A 19122-nucleotide genomic window follows, 5' to 3' on the forward strand; every position below is an offset into this window, starting at 1 on the left:
CCCCCGAACCCGGCTCTGATTGGACTGCCGCCGAGCACTGGCTTCTCATTGGCTGGGTGGGCTGCCACTTCGGAGCAGCAGGGTAGGTGGTGTGCATCACGTGCCCGGAATCACCTGACTAGCAGCGGCTGATGGTGGGGGGGGAGGAGGAGTCACGAGGAGATCCGGCCGGGCCGCGCCTCTTGTCGGACTCCGGGCCTTCGCCCTGGGCGCATCCCTCACGCACCTCGGCCTGCCCTGCGCGCTGCGCTGCTCACCGCTCACCGCCTCCTTCCGGGCTCCGAGAGCACCGCAGGGACGATGCTTCTGGGCGTCTGGGTAAGAATTCGTTGCCCCCCCCCCCCCCCCCTTCCTCTGGTTGCAGCTGCCCAGCCAGTATTTATATGATGCCTGCCAGGTCCTGGGTACTACCAGGAAGGCTCTTGAAACTGAAACCGAGTTGCCCCTGCCTGCTCTCGAGTTGCTTGAACAGAGATTGGACATCTGTGTAAGTAGATTGTACAGATTTTATGTGAGAAGGCCATGAGCACAGATGAACCGTTCCAGAATTGGGTGAGGAAGTCCACAGGAGGTCGTGTTTGAGCCGGTCCTGACCGATAATGCGGTTGGGATGTGCGAAAAGTGTATGAAGTAGGAGCCAGGCAGACAGGAGTCCCAGTGATAACTTGCCCTACCTGGTAGCCGGAGCCGATAAGGAAAACAAATACAAGCGTGCTAAAACACCTTATCTTTCTGCAAGCAGATCGCTGATAGGATCCTGCTGTTTTTATATCCAACGGACTCTAGCTTCCTTGTTCCCACCTAGTCAAGTGCTCCTCCACTATCCCATCCAGCAACTGAGTACTGCATCATCTTAGACTTACTAGTGATTAGAGACCAGAGGAATTAGGAATAATGAAGGCAAATGCTTGCTGCCAAAGTAGGCTTCAGAAAGCCATATGAGAATTTTCACGTCTCAGACTCCAGAAGTGAAAATTTGACAAAGTACGGCTCTGTACACTTAAAAGGTGGGGTAGGGGGTCTTGGTTTTACATGACGACTGTGTTGTCTGCAGGGCCGGGATGGAATTCGGGGTCTTCTGCCTATGTTAGGCTAATTGTATCACACAGCCCTATCCCCTACTCAAGAGAGACCGACTTGACTGTGGAGAAAAAAGTAAGCTTGTGTAGGTCTGACACATTGGTTATACCTGATCTTAGAAGTTAAAAGCAGGACATATCTTCAGATTTCATCACAACTCACCTAAAAAAGTTCCAACTCCATAGTATCTAATACGCAGAATGCACTTAAATGTACATATCCCTCACTATGAGAGACTGCCTACAGGCCACCCTTAATCCCAGGAACAGATTGGAAGATGGTCAAGTTCCTTGCATGTGAACCTATACACACAACTCACATACTTTATATCAGCTCTGCATTAATTATAATGCCCAATACAAAGACATAGTGTCTTAGCCAGGTATGGGCGATAGCACACACCTGTAAATCCTAGTACTTTTAGAGACAGGTGCAGGATTCCCCCCAATAAGTTCGAAGTCAGCTTGCTCTACACATCAAGTTCCTTGGCAGCCTGAGCTAGAAACCCTTTTCTTAAGAAGTCATGGGGGAGAATGTAAAGTTGTTACACTGTGTTGTGTAGAGTAAGGGCAAGAATAAAGTCTACATGTGCTCAGTACAATTTTCTCCCCAAAATTTCCAATCCAGTTCTCTGAATCCATGGATTCAGAGAACCAACTGCCAGCGGAAATCAAATTTAAGGGTAGCTGTGGTAAAAGTTATAACAGTTTTAGGTGGGGTATAGGAGTAGAGAGAGATCAGAGGACAACCTCAGATATCTTATCTTTCACCTTGAGTTTGGGGACAAAGTTACTTCTTTGTTGTTTAGCATTGCGTCTGCAAAGCTAGCTAGCCTGCCAATTTCTGGGCTGACTCCTGTCCACCTCTCATCTCACAACAGGAGCACTGGGATTACAGACAAACCTGCTCACTTTTACGTGAGTTCTGGGGATTCAAACTCAAGTCCTCACATTTATGTGACAAGTGCTTTACCCACTGAGCCATCTCCAAAGCTCTGTTCTGCTCAAAATTTTATTCTGGGCTGGAGAGATGGCTCAGTGGTTAAAAGCACTTGGTGCTCCTGCAGAGGACCTACATTCAGTCCCAGCACCCCTGTGATGACTTACAACCATTCATAGCTCCAATGTTGAAATCCATTGCCCTCTTCTGGACTCCAAGGATACCAGGCATACACATGATACACATACACACAAGCAGGCAAAACACTCATACACATAAAAGGAAAATACATTTTTATGAAATTTCTTATTCAAAGGGTTGAGGATGTAGTTCAGTTGGTAGAATGCTTGCTTAGCTTTTCTGAAACCCTAGATTCCATCCTCAGCACTGCGTACCCCAGACCTGGTAGCACCTGCCTGTAATCATAGCAGCAAGGGAGCAAGAGGACCAGAAAGTTGTTCAAGGTTATTCCCCGCTATAGTATCAGTATCAAAAAAGTTTCAAGCCAACAGTCATACACCTCAAAGCCTTCTTTACAACAGCCCTTCTACTATTCAAGCAGTCCTCATTACACACTGTCTTCTCGGTTCCCTGCTCTCCTCACTTACTTCAGTCACTGCTTCTACAGTACTGTTCAGTAGGACATTGAGGGTAGAAACACTTATGTCTGTACTGTTCAGGATAGTACTCGCTGACCATATAATGCTAGAAACAAGGCTGCAGGGATTGAGGAACCGAGTTTTTGTTTTGAGTTAACTGCCCCGTGTAACTGGTGGCAACCATACTGAACAACTCAGCCATGCTTTCACATCCCTTCTCCCTATTGATCATTCTTCCTTAAAATGCATTCATGCTTGTCAGCATCCCTCAGATACCTGGTACCCACAGAATAACCAGCAGAGCTTTGAGACTCATTTAGCACCTGGACCTTTCTATTCCCAGATGGAAATTTAAATGGTTCACATTAGTGATCACTAGAACTAGTATTTTGTCAGAAACCCTACTTGTGTAACTAAATTTTTTAAATCACTATATGACTTGGTGTCTTTAACTTTTTTGTTTGTGCTCAGCAGTTTAGGTACTCAAAGATTATCAGGTTAAAATCTGTTCCAAAGTAGTCTACCAGCCAGTCTTTCCAATTCTGTGGTATTTACAGATGTGGCATTACTACAACTGATCTGTAAGTAGCCCATTACAGCCTGCAAAGCACTTTTATACCCACCGTGTTTAATCTGATCCTAACAATAACCTTGTAGGGTAGGTAAGTTGTAAAAGTGTACACACACACACACACACACACACACACACACACTTTTGGGGGGTGGTGTTGAGACAGGATCTTATGTAGCCAAGGCTAGCCTCTAACTTACTATGTAGTCAGAGATAACTTTTACATTCCTGACCCACTTGCCTCCAAGTGCTAGGATTATAGGTACAGACCATCATGTCTGTTCAGAATGTTTATATGCATTGTGTGCACGCAGCTGTGCACACTTGGAAGAACACTCTTGGGAGCTGATTTTTCTACTTTGTGGGATCCAGGGAATGAACTGAGTTCTTCAGGCCTGTGCCCAAGCACCTCTACCCACTGTGCCATGTCTGTAGGCCCTAATTTTTATGTTATAGATAAAGCAGCTGAAGTGTAGCAGGAACTGAAGAGATGACTTACATTTCCACTTATATTTAGCATCATCTTGTATACTGTCTTCATTTAAGTCCTTGACGGAAATGATGGAAACGGGGCTCAGGACTACTTCTGGAGAAGACCCCAGTTTAGTTCCCAACACCCATGTCAGGTGCTCACCATGCCCAGTGACCTTGAAATCCTTTTTTCTTTTTTAGGATTTATTTATTTATGGTTATTTTGGTTTTTAAATCTGAGTACTCTGTCTGTGGGTACATCTGCACACCAGAAGAGGGCACTGGATCCCACTATAGATGGTTGTGAGCCACCATGTGGTTGCTAGGAATTGAACTCAAGACCTCTGGAAGAGCAGCCATTGCTCTTAACAGAGCCATTACTCCAGCCCCAAACTTTGAATTCTTAAGTATCAGTGGTTGTCCCAGGTCAGTTCCACCTACAAGTGGTAATCAAGCCCACATGCTGCAACTAACATGCAAAAGGATGGTTCAAGAGACTGTCACAAACCCACTGACATAACATTAGACCAGGCATGGTGGTGCACACCTGTAATCCCTGCACTTGGGAAGCAGAGGCAGGAGGATCTTGAGTTTGAGGCTACCATCTGCTACATAGTAAGTTCCAGGCCAGTTCCACCTACATATAGTTAGCCTGTTTTAGAATGAAAATAACCATGAGAATGAAAAGTACCATGAGAGGTGGGGAGAAAAAAGAGACTGCCAGAAAACAAAATGTAGTTGTCTGTATCAACAAAATGGCTGCCATACAAACTGCCTAAAGAAGCTAAGTCCTCTCCCTTCCAAATCCTCCTGAGGACCTCTTTTGCTATTCCTACAATTCTTAGCACATCCTAACCCACCTTGTAGTTGTTTACATAGTGTCTCCTAATAAATGAATCTTTACCACACCAGCACTTAGCCCAATGTTATCCATCTAAAGGCTCTTCTCAATCGGTAAACAGAGAATCAGTCCAGCTCAATGTTCTTCCACTAGTAGCTGGGCCCCCTCCAGAAACAAACTTGTGACTGGAAGAAATGCAGACCATGGCCACACTCCTGCCAACATGACTGATTACAATGCCCTTGTGAATGGCTTGGTCAGAGTTTCCAGCAGGTGCCAGTGCCTCAGCTGGTTAAATCAGCTTTGACTGGATGTGTGCTGTGATCAAAATTTAAATACAGGCTCCCTAACAATACAGATAGAAGGCATGAAATAGAAGGACTTCAGTGTCTGTGAGTGAGGAAAGCAAGTGATCAACACACATCTGATTGTGAGTCTTCCCAGAGAAAGGAGAACGGGCCAGTTGTAGTGGTGAATGCCTGTAATCCCAGCATTCAGAAGTTGGAGGCAAGAAGATCAGACCTTCAAGGCCAGCCTGGGGGTACATGAGACTGTCCCCACCCAAAAAGAAAGAAGAGGACTACCAAAACAAGTGGTACTTTACCATTTACAAATCGTTCATGTACATCATCTCATTTGACCTCACAACAACCCTGTGAGGTAGGCAGCACATGTTCTCATGGTACAGATGAGGAAAGGGAATCTCCAAGCCATTAACTGACCTGCCCAGGGCTCTACAGTTAGCAACCAATTCATATAAACGTCAGTCTTTGGCCTAAAAAATTCAGCACCCACCTCCCTCATATTTGCCCTACCTACTTCACAGGGATATTAAAGATAAAATTAATCCAAGGCTCAAAAAATACCTTTAAGAGGAAAAAAGCACTATATAATTATATATTATAATCATCTGTGACATAATGGTTCATCCCTTTCCCATCCCAGTTTGTGCGTGAACCCAGAGTTTTATATTATCTCTCTTCTGTGCTCAACTAAGGAACTAAGTAAGGCAGGGTAGGAGTATAGTCCTGTTGGAAGCTATATAAATTACAATCTAGTAGCTGCAGCGTTAAGCAAACTGAAAACAACACAGACTAATGTGCAACCAGGACGCACTACAGCACACAGCACAGCAAGGCAGCATTATCAGATGGGCATGATTGCATAGAAAGAAAACGTGGTGTCAGAGTTCATACTGGCACACACACAGTTATCTAAGGCAAAGTGGTGGCAAAGAAGAGTTACTTATTCCATATTATATAAGGAGCAGAAGATGCATGGGAATCCATGCAGAAGCATCATACATCACAGATCTGTCCACTGGGAATACACTGTCAAGAATGAGTGTGCCTACTATGCTCAAGTCCTCAACCAAGGAATAGCTCCATGCTAAATCTCCTAGCTAAAATACAACCAGTACCATCAATCCTAATTGGATAATAAATAAAATTTCTTTGAAGGTAAAAAGTTATGTGGTTCTTTAGCTTTTCTTCGAGATCTACTTTGGATTCTCCTGCTTTAAGACCCAAAGAAAGTTATATTGAGTTTTTATTGGTGATTCTATGTATATGTGTTTATAACATTAAAGTGTGATGAGTGGCTTTAACATATTAAAAGTTTATAGCATCTTTCCAGGAAGATTATATACTATACAAGCTATTCAAGTGATACAAAACCAGTTTTCAGTGTCTTTTCAACTGAGAAGAATTCTATTCAGCACGCTTCTCCTCCTGAGGTGGCTCATACTGAGCAAGCTACGGGGCAAAGACAGAGGATTTAGATGAATTTTATTTAAATTGGGTAAAAAACTTAGTAACACAATGAAATTAGATATTATATTCAACTTTGTTATTGAGTCAATAATCAATTCCTGAACTTATCTTTCTTAAACCATTTGCTTACTTAAGATTGAGTACAATTAAAACTAACAAAATCCCTTTTTGTATAAAACTTTAGCAACTAAACTTTAGTTTCAATTCATGACTGAACTGTTCAACTACTAGGTACATAACAGTCTCTCTTTCCAAAACTGTCGTGCTGTGTAATATGGAACTGTTTTGTCCTAAAAAACAGACGAAGAGTTATGTGATTTCTATTAGTACAGTCAGTCAATGAAAAGTGACTTTAAGAGTACCAGAAGGGCCGGGAGGTGGTGGCACACGCCTTTAATCCCAGCACTTGGGAGGCAGAGCCAGGTGGTTCTCTGTGAGTTCGAGGCCAGCCTGGGCTACCAAGTGAGTCCCAGGAAAGGCGCAAAGCTACACAGAGAAACCCTGTCTCGAAAAACCAAAAAAAAAAAAGAGTACCAAAAGGGCCCTGGCATGGTGCATGCCTTTAATCCCAGCACTAGGGAGGCAAAGGTAGGGTTTCTGAGTTTGAAGCGAGCCTGGTCTACACAGCGACTACAAAGAGTTTATCTCAGCATCTTTGATAATCTCAGTCACTGCATTTTTTTTTTTTTTTTAAATAAAAGCTTGTGGTTCCTTACAAGAACACTGGACTTCATAAGGTTTGACTTCTTTCAATTCGCTGTCAGATTTGGAAAGTGCATTGTGTAGTTCCGAATGTAATAAGCCTCAAAGACTATGAGTTGATGTTCAAGTTTATGGGAGTTTGAACAAAGGGAAAACTTCAGCTCTAGATATGATCAAGTCTGTCCTTATGAGCCTGGAGCAAGCATGCTTGAGACCGTGTGGACTATGCACTGCCGTGTTCTAGGTACCCTTAACAAAGCAGTGGCCTAGGCTGACCTGAACTGCCTAAGAACCTTAAAATTATCCATGTACTTTAAGCAGTATTAGCAAGTATTCCCGCCTTTTTATTGATGCAGGTTTTCAATTCCCTCTTCTTGACCACTCTTTGCTTATCCTATTTATTGTTGGTCTTGGGATTTTTTCTAGATGAGGCTTAAGTTTGCTGTGCATTTGATTCAAACTGATACTCACTGTCCCTCTCTACTGCCCATTTAGTGAAGTTTTGGGGTTGTTTACTCTGATTTTATCATGCTATAGATGGAATTCAGGACCTTCGCACATGCCAAACAGATGCTCTACCACTGAGCTACATCTCTGGCCTGTAGTAAGGATTTGGTCAGATAATCATTAGAGACAAGATTGTTTTTTAATTTGAATTTCTTTTTTAAATTTACCTTTGCTTTCAGTTTTTTATTTTCTTCTACAGTAGCTTCATATTTCTCTTTCATTTCTGCCAATTCTAGGCGAAGCAGCTCTATTTCTGGGTTTTCCGGGGTAGCAGCTCCTAAGTGATGCTTTAAAAAACTAACATCAGTGTTAAGAATGTACTCACAGCAGAATGAGGCTGGGGGACAGTCACCCACCACACCACCAAGGTTATCCAAGGTCATGTGAAGATTCAAAAGAACTTTTCAATAAACAAAAGTATTTAAAGCTTATTATATATTTGAATAAATTAAAATGTCAAAAATGTGGCCTTTTGACTTCTGAGATGAAAAGGATACTCCAGAGCACTGGTGGGCTTCTCTGGTTCTTCGTATAAGGCTACCAACACTGCAAAGAGAAAGAAAAGCAATGAAGTCCTCAGTGTAGATGGCTAATATTCTGAAACTCAGTAAATACTATCTGCCTGCTGTATGGCAAGCAGATTGCTAACACTGTCCATAGGATGGTGAATAATTCAGACAGTGTTCTTGCTTGCAACAAATTTACAGTCCATGGCAGAAGATAAGGAAGGCAGAGAGTATTGAACTGCAATGGTGGTTACTGAGTTTCTGAGTGAGACTGGAGAAATACTTAGCATCAGAGGCAGACTTGAGACCTAGCTGTGTTTCAGATAAAAATGGGAAAGCTCAGAGCACATACTAGGGAACTAATGTCAAGTATGTTGTATGTAATGGTAATAAATGGAAAGGCAGTCTAGAGTCAGACAGTGGAAAACTGAAACAGCTTAGTTGAACTCTGATCCTAAGGACTACAAATATATTTCGACAGTTTGAAAGCAAGGGGGGTGGCAAGATCACTCTTGAGTGCTGTTTGCAAGTCTGACTGAAGTGGGGCATGGAAAATGGCAGAACAATTAAGGAAGCTGGGTGTGCTGGCCCACGCCTGTAATCTCAGTACCGAGGAGGTGAGGCAGGGGGATAAGGAGTTTGAGGACATTCATTTGTAGAAAAGCAATGAGCTGCAGACCTGGGCTACAAAGAACCCTGTCTCAAAAAAACAAAACAGTCTACTGTAATCTAACTAGAGAAATTTCAGTTCCATTCAGAATATTCAACAATTAAGTTTTATATATGACAGGCTAGACCAACCAAAAATGTTACCAGTAATCAACATGCTCAGATTGGCATTTAAAAATATGTGGCCTCATGTGAACACAGTCTCACTTATCTAGTGAACAAGCCCTCCTGGAATTCAATATTCAGATGGCAAGTTCTCCAAATTAGTGACGAGGACCCTTTACAAAAATCTCCTGAGCTTGTAGATGCCTGAACCTGTGTGTAGTTGAGACAGCTAACCCAAGCTGGCCTCAAACTCATGGCAATCCTCCTGCCTCAGTTCTCCCATACAGGTGTGTCACCACACCCAACTTTGAAAATCTGACAAAAGCAAAAACTACAACTGTCCAATGTGTCTAACTTTTAAATTAAGAAGTCCTGTGTTAAACCAATTTACATGTCCTTTATTAGAGTTTTAATAATTAAATACAGTATGAAAAACAGCAAGTGAGCAAGTACTTTTAACTTACACCAAAATATACAACTTTTTGAGAAATCACATTTATGTCACCACTATCTGCCAATCATCTCTTATTATGTTACAATACTCGAGACCCTATTTATTACTTTTTTAATTATATACTCAAAAGTGTTTCTTCCATTTACTTCCACTGATCTGTACTGAATCTTAACTTTTATTTACTTATTTTTAAAGACCACATCTCTCTACACAGCCCTAGCTGTCCTGGAACTATGTAAAATAAGATGGCCTTGAACTCAGAGTGCCTCTCTGAGTGCTGGGATTAAAGGCAAGCACCACCAGGCCAGCTCGAATCTAAACTTTTATAGGTGTGACTATTGATGCTCTTGCCGTTTCCTTCCATTATTCCTCAGCTTCCAAATTCCTGTCAGTAGTGCATGCAAGGCTGATGCTACAGAGTGTTAAGTTTCTTGTGCTTTTCTATGGGATGATTGTACTTTCTATCTGAGAGAATTCAACCAAATCATATTCCCTTTTGCTTTAGCAGCTAGATTTATTGTTATTAGTTACATATGGGGAGGGAGGGGGGTTGGTCAGAGGATACATGTCAAGACACATTCTATACTGGCCTCCTACCAATGAGTTGTAGGAATCAAACTCAGATCCATCAGTTGGCAGCAAGCACCTTCACCTGTTGAGCCCTCTTGCTGGCCCCTAGCAGTCAGGTTATTTAAAGCCAGGTATTTTATAGGTTGATACTCTGCTCAAAAGAACAAAATGCTACTCAGCCAGGCTGGCCTCAGACTCAAGCAGTCATCCTACTTCAGTCTATCAGGTACAATTAGAAATAAGACAAGATGTACTGGTCTTTTGCATGTGCCTTAGACCTTTTGGGGCAGGATCTCTCACTGAACCTGGAGCTTGCATTCTTGGCTTGTAGCCAATAAGCCTTGAAGCTCATCCTGTGTCTGCTTCCCGCCTCGCAGCACTGAGATTACACAGAGACCCTGTCTGACTTACTACATGAGGGCTGGGATCTGAACTCTGGTCCTGATGGTTGTGCACCAAGTGGTCTGAACCCCTGAGCCATCCTCCAGCCTAGCTCTAGTTTGCTTTTTTGAGTTCAGTCTTGTTATGTACCCCAGACAAGCAGTGAATGCAAGATCTGCCTTCCCTCACTATAGCACTAAAAACATTGTCACCATGTCTGGCTTCTTACAGTGTTTTGACATTAAAAGCCATTTTAAATCCTCTCTGAAGTGTTTGCTGGATAGGAAAATGTAAATTTGTATAAAACATGTTTTAACCTTTAAAATTAAGTTTTAAATCATATTAATAGATACCATGTTGTCAGATGTTATTTAGAAGACTAGGTTTACAAAGGTTGAAGGTAGGAGCATGCAGATGTTTCTGATCTCTACACAGCCTGAAGGCTGCGCATCTTCTCCATATTCAGTTATCGTTAACTGTCCCCCACCTGCCTTTTACTGCTTTTCTGTCCGATTGCTGCATCCAACCCCCACCTCACCCCCACACACAGAATACCTGGGACCAGAAGTATTTCATGTTTATCTCGAGTCTGGAATATTTATACATACATAATGAAATATCTTGGGGATGAGATCCAAGCCTGAACGTGAGATTCATTTACGTTCCATATGTGAACATGACAAGCAAATATTCCTCGGTTCCTGAATTTTGACTGACATAACTTATGCAGTCAGGTATGAGATTTTCCACATCAATGCTCAGTAAGTTACAAGCTTTGGAGCAATTTAGATTCCAAATTTTCAGATTAAGGATACTTATCTGGTCTTTCTGTCCAAAGGTCTTCCCTCTACCACTCAATGTAAAGTGTCACATCTTTATTCCCTAGTCGTGCTATGGTTTAAGTTACACACTTACTACTACCTGGCACTGTGTTTTAGTGTGTGTGTCCCTAACTAAGTTACTAGCTCCTGACAATGGGGACGTTTCCATGGCTGTATCCCTTGGTGCCCAGAACACAAGGCTGGAATAAGATCATTACCTGAAAGAAACTAACATGAGGGGGTTTTCCCAGAATTCCAAGCATCTGTGACACTTCCGAGGCCACAAAGTAAAATGCTTTCACAGAGGAGTTCTTACAGTTTGCTCATGTTGACTTGCAAAGATATAGGAAATTACTGAGTCTGAGAGTAGGTAGTAAGTAAACTTGTCAGCTCATCCGTGTGAGGGAATTAAAAGCCCTATTTTCTGCTAAATTCTCCCAAAAGATAGAATTTCCCCTATCTTTTGTTTCCTAAAAAGCAGATACAAATAGTTTCCCAGACACTTCCCATTCTCAAAAGGACCAAAGTTTCAATCCCTGCCAGCAATTCCATTCTACTCCCTTGAAAACACCAGGCAATGTTGTGTTGAGTAACATGTAGCAGACATTCAATGTACTGTCAGGCTAGTATAGCTGTATTCTCTCTCTAAAGATCCTGTGGTTTCAGTCACCATTCTCTCTAACTTTAAACCCAGAAAGGAAGGGATACACTAACAGTAAGCTTCCGTTTTTTAAGGTAAACGATATAGTCATTTTTATGTGCTCTGGAGCTCTTCAAAATCTAATTCTGCTGTAATTATGAAATCTACACAAAGTAGGAATTACTACAGGCTGAGGGAGTTGAAAAGCGACGGCCCAAATTGTCTATGAATCCCCAGCTTTGAAGACTAATAGTAACCCTCTTTCAAATTCGGTAATTTTCTTAGTTGCCTTTTGTCCGAAGGAAGATGTGTAAGATCCCGCACACACACTATGAGGCGGGAGGAATTGGGATCTCAAGGTCTCTTACTAACGTGTCCACTGCGGCTGCTTGGGAGAAAGCAACGGAAGTTGGAGAGACTTTCCAACAGCTGCAAGAGTTTCAGTGCCGGGCAGAGAGCGGCCACGGGGGCGAGGTGACGTCCCGCAGCCGGCGTGCGCCCGACCCGCGGGAGCCCAAGGCCTCACCGGTTCCCGGTAGGGCCCCACCTGGCCAGGAGCGCGCGAGCGCGGACAGCCGCCGTCCCCCCAGCTCACCTTTCGTCAGCGTGTCCAGCACTCCCGACTTCTCCAAGTACCTCCGGAACTGCTCGCGCTTCGAGTCGGCGGCCTGAGGAGATACGGCGGGTCAGGGACCGGAGCCCGGGGCCGGAGCAGGAAGACGGCGCGCCCCGCCGCCGCCCCCAAGCCCTGCACGCGCCCCAACTCCCACCCGGCGCCGCCCGCACGCCCCGAGCCACGCCGCGCCCCCCTCACTTTGTAATGGGCCATAGTGACAGCCACAGCGGCGTAGCTGGCGCCGGAGACACGGGCTGGCGGGCTCCAAGCCGCACTGCTCATGCGCGGAACGGCATGCGCGTCTGCGCACTGGGCGGGCACGGGCCGGGATAGCCGGGGTGTGGCCTGTTTTCATGGCGACCGGGACGCTGTGTAGCCCTGTCTCCGCGGAGCCCAGGGAGACTGCGTGCGCCCGCCCTCCGCGGTTCCGGGCAGCCCCGCATCTTCCTCTTCCGGTCGCTGTGGAGACTCGGTTGCCTAGCAAGAGGCGAGGTTTCGGTAAATCCCGGCCAGCGTCCTGTGGAGTCCTGCGTGGTGGGGCCTGGAGTTAGCGGCTCTTGGCCGAGCTCCTCCCCACGAGGTAGTGGGCGCACTCCTGGTGTGTTTGGGCCTTGGAAGTGTTGGGGACCGGCCAACGCCGCGTTTTTTGGCTCTCAGAAAAACACCAAGCACGGGGATGGTTAAGACAAGAGAACCAGGAAAAAATTCAAGGTCACCCTAGGTTAGACTCCATGTTCAGGGCCCGCATGTAAGCACTAAGCCCAGTGAGGTTTACAGCTGCCTGGGAGAAAGCCATGTGGGCTACGTGCTATATATACAGCAATGTTGGTTTAGAGCAATGACTTCTAAAGTCGTGGTCCTTCCTTAATTAGTTTCCCCCACCCCCACCCCCCAGTGGTTAACATTAACTTCTTTAACATATACATTCTGCATGGTTTTGTTATTATTACAAGTAGTATTAAGTATGTATGTCTCTTTTTTGGTTTTTCAAGACAGGGTTTCTCTGTATACCTTTGCGCCTTTCCTGGAACTCACTCTGTAGCCCAGGCTGGCCTCGAATTCACAGAGATCCGCCTGGCTCTGCCTCCCGAGTGCTGGGATTAAAGGCGTGCGCCACCACTGCCAAGCTTATGTATGTCTCTTTAGTTCCTTTTTCCTTCATCCAAAATGCTTGTCCCACGTTATCCTGTGATCGTCAGGAGCTACCCGGAGTGCCGAAGATGAATTTAAACGTAGATATGCTGACTTGAACATTTCTTGGTGCAGATGTGCCTGTTACTTGGCTAGATTTTGTTTTGACTTCTTTGCATAGAATTCATTCTGTTCGCTGGGCGCTGGTGGTGCACACATTTAATTCCAGTACTTGGGAGGAAGAGGCAAACTGATCTGATTTTGAGGCCAACCTGGTGCAGAACAGCCAGGGCTACACTAATAAACCCTGTCTCAAAAAAACAACAAACAAAAAATTAATTTAAAAAATAGAATTAATTCTATTCATGTTTCAATGTATATTGTCTCCCAAGCCCCTCCATCTAGATTTCTGAAATCTAAATGGAATTTTTTTATTACTGTTTTTTGTGAGGGTGGGGGAGGGGATCCGTGCCATGGTGCATTGGAGATCTGAAGCCTTGCAGGAGTCTTAAGCTCTCACCTGTAATAGACTCCTCATGCTCTGACTGCAAGCACTCCCAGCCACTGAGCCGTCTCCCCAGGGCTCCCCTCATCGCTTGTATTTAATTTTCAAGTTAGTGTACTGAAAGGAGACTAGATTCGAGATAAATGCTGTATTAAACTGCTCTGTTAGTCAAGACGTAGGAAAGCAGTTTGATGAAAGAGAGAAGGAAGGAAGGGTAGCCGGCCAGGGCTTGCTTGAGGCCCATTAAGGGGAAGCTACTTCCCCCGACCAAAGAATGGAATTTGACTTTGACCTCTGGCCCTAATTGGAGAAATGACAGTTTAATCTTAAAGAAATTGGAACAGTAAATACTATCGTCTCCTCCCTTAAGAGTTAGTCTATCTGGGCCTGTCAGTCACTTGAGCAAGCGACCACTCCTCAGGAAAGCCAGTATGCCTGAGGACATGCTGAGGAGATGAGAGGAATAATTATTCCCTTACTGAGATAATCTGCTTAGTCATCCCAGGAACCCCTCTCTGGAGACAGTTGCTGAAAGGTCTTCACAGCTAAACCTGCCACCTTTGTGAGTCTTAAAAAGGTAACTTCCTTTTTAAATCTCTTTAGGTAACTGAAATTAGATAACTACAATCCCAAGCCCTGGCACTCCAGGTTGCTGCTCACTTTCCTCTGAAGCACATCCCAGTCCTGCTGGTTGCAGACCTCCATTGCTGACCCTACTCAAAAGGCATGACTTTTCCATCTTCCTCTTCTCCATTTCCCTTCTGACAGAGAGTAAAAACATTTTATATATGTGTGTGTGTGTGTGTAGATATATATAATTTTTTAAAGGTTAGGCTTCAATGTTAGGATCAAAGTGGTTGGAAATACCAGGAATGAAAAATAAAAGGCCTTGTAACTGAGTATGAGATAGCCAAAACCAGACAAGAGGAGCACCTCGCTCTGGGGAAAGGCTCTGGATGGCTCCCATGAACTCTGCAACCCCATCTCGGGAACCTAGGCAAATCACTGTTACCTTTTCACGATGCTTCCTCCTAATACTGCCAGTTGTAACAGTCTTCACTATGACTAAGAATGGCTTCTAAAAAACCTCATCTGTCCCAGAAAGGCCACTCCAGACTCCTGTACACAAGGTGCTGGATATGAGGTAACCAGGAAAAGCTGCGGCCACGTCATATTAACTGTGATAAGAGTACCCCCTAAGTACATGATCTGTCCTTAATAAAACTTCAAGCTTGCCACATAAATGTGAAAACAAAAAGATATAGTTTAATTAATGACTAGTGGACTCTACCAAGGCCTGAGACCAGCAATATCTTTAAGATCAGCAACTAATGAGAAGTAGCCAGCAGATGGGCCAAGGTCAACTGCTAACAAGGGAAGTCGGAGACGGACAGAAGGGAGCTTCAACCACCCCCTGAATTAATAACACATGAACAGGCAGCAAATACCACACGATCATCTCCTTGGTTAGAATCAGAGAAACATGCATAGAGCAGATGGGCTCTCCAGCAGCTGAACTTGATGCTCAGAGAGTTAACAAGTCTCAAGAAAATTCCCTAGGTGTTTGTCAAGATTCTGCCTTAAGTCCTGTAAAAAGCCCCTACAATGTAGCTCTTTGGGTTTTTTCCCCTTCTTGCTTGGGGCATCCTCCCATATTAGAGCCAATCTAAACTTGTCGCAGCCCTCTCTTGGATCCTCCATGGAGCTTTGGCTGCTGTCCTGAGCTCTGCTTTCTTCAGCAAATTGAAATCCCTCTTTTCTTAAACTTTCTGTCAATAATAAACTCTTTTTTAGACCCACCCTTGGGTAGGCCAATGAGATGGTTCAGTGGATAGAGGCACTTGCCTTGAAAGCCTGACCTGAGTTTGATTCCTGGAACCATTATGTAAAAGGAGAAATCCAATGTTTCAAAATGTCCTCTGACCTCCACATGTACACCAAGCACACACACACAAGTACATTTCCGAGACAGGGTTTCTCTGTGTAGCTTTGCGCCTTTCCTGGAACTCACTTTGTAGACCAGGCTGGCCTCGAACTCACAGAGATCCACCTGCCTCTGCCTCCCAAGTGCTGGGATTAAAGGCGTGCGCCACCACCGCCCAGCTTGTTTTAGTTTTTCAAGACAGGGTTTCTCTGTGTAGCTCTGGCTGTCCTATAACTCTCTCTGAAGACCAGGCTGGCCTCGAACTCAGAGCCTGCCTCTGCCTCTTTCTTATAAAAAACCTTCACCAACTGAGAGTGGTAGCATGTGCCTTTAATCCTAGCATTCCAGAGGCAGGGGGATCTCTGTGAGCTCAAGTCCAAGACCATCCAGAATCACACACAGAGACTCTGTTTCAAAAACAGTAAGAACAAACCACATCTCCGTCTATCAACCATGAATTTCTGGTTGTAGACAAGGACTCAGAGCCGCTGACCCAGTGGACCTTTCTGTGACGGAACCTCTGGAACTCTAACTCCTGAGCTGAGCCCACATGAGATGAGAAAGTCTCCTTTGTGACCCCCTTTTTCCTGCTCCCCCATTTTACTGACATACCTTGCTTGCCATCTGGTTTTCCTCTTAAAGTCTAGTAAAATGGTCCTCAAGCTTCATTCTAAATCTTAGATTCTTTTATCAGCAAAACTAAGAGCCTGCAAAAGGGAGCCCTGATGCCCAAGTAATGTGTCTTGTGGCTCAACTCTTTGGGACACACTCTGGACATCACACCAAGGGACAATCCGGCCCTGTCCAGTTACACCAGCCTTTCATTAGATTTACTGACATCTGCACAGAGTATTGTAACGAAACCCCAAGAAGTGGTGGTTTTTGAAATTGAGACATGGACATTATTGAAGTATCTAGTGGTAACACAGCCAGTGTATTATCAGTTCAGGAGATTGTTTTTTGTTTTGTTTTAATTTGTAATTTTAAAATAGATTTGTTGAAGTCTTAGGAATTGGAAGGAATTTGGACTTTGTTCACATGTATGTTTTGCTTACCTATAGGCCAACTTGAATTAAACCTTTTGAAGGGGGCGTATTTTTATGTAACATATCGCAGCTAAAGGTGGCACACAGAAACATACACAGATAACAAACAATATCACATCAGCACACAGGCTAACAGATGGATCAGTAGACAAGATGGCACTAGCAAGTTATGGGCCTGTTTGCCTGTCTATCTCCCATCTTCCTGCAGGAGTTCTGGGATTACAGATAAATGCTACCACATCTGGCTTTTTCCATGAGTGACAGAGACCAAACTCAGAGCTGCAAGCTTGTGAGACAAGCACTTTTACCCACTAAGCCCTCTCCCCAGCCCTAAAACTTGTTTTGCAGACAAAGGCCAAGAAATGCCCTAGTTAGTGTCCATTAGGAAATGATCAAGTACAGAGCTAGAATAAAGGTCCACTTCTATGGTGGTGAGACTTCCTGACATTTTAAAGAACACAAATTGGTTCTTCAGTTTTTTGGTTTTTGTTTGTTTGTTTGTTTGTTTGTTTTTTAAGGAACTGAATTTTTTGTGATTCCTGTATTAGTTACTATTCTGTTGCTGTGATAAACCATGACCAAGTCAACTTATTGGGGGGTGGGGGAGTGGAGTTTACTTGGGCTTACACTGTCATAGAGAGGAAAAACCCATCCTAGTGGGAAAGTGTGGCACTGAGCAGCAGCAGCAAGCTAGAACTCACACCCTCAGCTACAAGCAGGAATCAGAGCATGAGCTGAAGTTTGTGAGGCCTTTTATTTCCCAAGCCCACCTCCAGTGATGTACTTCCTCTAGCAGGTCTGTGCCACTTAAATGAACCTCACCAAACAGCTTCGAGCATTGAAATGCCTGAGACTAGGAGACATTCTCAATCAAAGCACAATCCCCATAAGTGTTATTCTGTGTTTCTATGCAGGGGGCAATTTTCTCCTGTTAGTATTTTTTTAATAGACAAGACCTTGGATTCCAGTGCACGAAAGGGTACAAATATTCTAACCAAGCAGAACACACATATTTTGATTTACAATTTGAACCTCAAATGCCAGTGTACATAGTAAGTCCATTGCTTGTAATAGCAACCCAGCCTCTTCCTAAGCCGTGCACAGCAGCTTACATTTGCACATTCCCTGCAGGAAGAGGACGAAGGCTGTTAGCTCACATCTCTGTGAAGCTCATTTCAGTTACAAGCAGATGGTAAATTCCATATTTGCTCAGATTTTTGTTGACAAAACTGCCAAATCTAGAACAGTTGTCCTAAACAAGGACCACCCTGAAGCTATACTGCCATTCTGCCAGCAGATGGCGCTTCATAGGTGAGGGGCGGTAGGGGGGCAGGAGCACACCATGAAAACAAGTTTTTAAACCTGCATTGGAAATATATAATGCATTTAATAGAAGGGGGAAATGATGCAATTATAATCACAAAAAATTAAAAAATATATATTTAAAACCTGCAATTAGTGTTAAGGGTAAAATACAACCATTATTTGTAACAAGCCATTACGAACAAACCAAATAAAAGATAAAATTAGGTCATGTGAAAAATTTTTAAGAAGTTCATATGAAAAAATACAAGATTAAACACAAACTATTTCTTTTAGAACTACTTAACACAACGTCGAGGTAAATTCTCATTAAAAAGAATAGTGGACTTGGTGTCAAACACCTTCAATCCCAGCACTTGGGAGGTAGAGGCAGGCAGATCTCTGTGAGTTCGAAGCCAGTCTGGTCTACAGAGTGAGCTCCAGGGTGCAACCTTTTCTCAAAAAAAAAAAAAATTGATCAACTATAACAAGATGAACAGACAGACAAATGCATAAAAACTTTATAATCAGCCACACCTACTGCTTCAAAAGGTTTGTGAGCATCAAAGCAGCACACTGTTGGAAGAGCAGCAGTAAGGGAGAAGACCACCACCACTTGAACGGCTTCTTCATGTTTCTGGAAGTGTAACCTCTAAAGAAACACTTTTGGCCCTCCTTTTAATCATGAGACTAGTCCAAGAAATTGGACTTCCCTCAGAAATTTCACTCAGGGGAGGTTGAAGCCTGGATCCAGCGAGAGGAGGGACTCATCTTAGGGAAAGGGATTTCCCACCATTCTGACATCTTGTCTGACTGCTTGCAAAAGACTCCAGCCAAGACAATGAAAGGCCAGTGATGAACTGACCCATACCTCCACCAGAACTGCTTAGCTGTGCATAATTCTGGCCCTTTCCTTACACCTAAATGTGGTATTGTATTCCCCCAAATACTGTGCATGCTAATAAACTTA

At 43.9% G+C, this 19122-nt stretch overlaps 1 protein-coding gene and 1 long non-coding RNA gene across 14 annotated transcripts in view; one reads left to right on the forward strand and one right to left on the reverse strand.

Moving 5' to 3' along the window:
* Positions 1-5: 5 nt before the first annotated feature.
* The window catches only part of LOC128096690 (uncharacterized), a 109336-nt gene continuing 90219 nt past the window's right edge, over positions 6-19122 (forward strand). For 9 of the 13 annotated variants that reach the window (XR_008213707.1, XR_008213698.1, XR_008213703.1 and 6 more), the window contains exon 1: positions 92-318. This is a non-coding gene — a long non-coding RNA (uncharacterized LOC128096690). Of the gene's footprint in view, positions 319-19122 lie in introns of all 13 variants that reach the window. The other 4 variants (XR_008213706.1, XR_008213705.1, XR_008213708.1 and 1 more) reach the window with 1 other exon arrangement.
* On the reverse strand, positions 5083-12593 carry Mycbp (MYC binding protein). The gene is made up of 5 exons (XM_052716569.1): positions 12443-12593; positions 12224-12296; positions 7980-8028; positions 7650-7779; positions 5083-6255 (listed from the first exon to the last, which is right to left on the reverse strand). Exons 1-5 carry the CDS (start codon positions 12524-12526, stop codon positions 6211-6213), a joined length of 381 nt encoding a protein of 126 aa, XP_052572529.1. The 5' UTR covers positions 12527-12593; the 3' UTR covers positions 5083-6210.

Source organism: Peromyscus californicus, unplaced genomic scaffold (assembly GCF_007827085.1).
Source record: "Peromyscus californicus insignis strain IS unplaced genomic scaffold, ASM782708v3 Scaffold_5__1_contigs__length_169319896, whole genome shotgun sequence".
NCBI classification, from domain to species: Eukaryota; Metazoa; Chordata; class Mammalia; order Rodentia; family Cricetidae; genus Peromyscus; species Peromyscus californicus.

Excerpts from the sequence above, each read along its gene's own strand:
- Mycbp (XM_052716569.1), bottom strand. The coding sequence starts at position 12,526 with ATGAGCAGTGCGGCTTGGAGCCCGCCAGCCCGTGTCTCCGGCGCCAGC. Across the intron at positions 12,297-12,442 it reads TCACTATGGCCCATTACAAA|GCCGCCGACTCGAAGCGCGA; the intron begins GTGAGGGGGGCG and ends GTATCTCCTCAG. Across the intron at positions 7,780-7,979 it reads AAGCCCACCAGTGCTCTGGA|TTTTTTAAAGCATCACTTAG; the intron begins GTATCCTTTTCA and ends CACTGATGTTAG.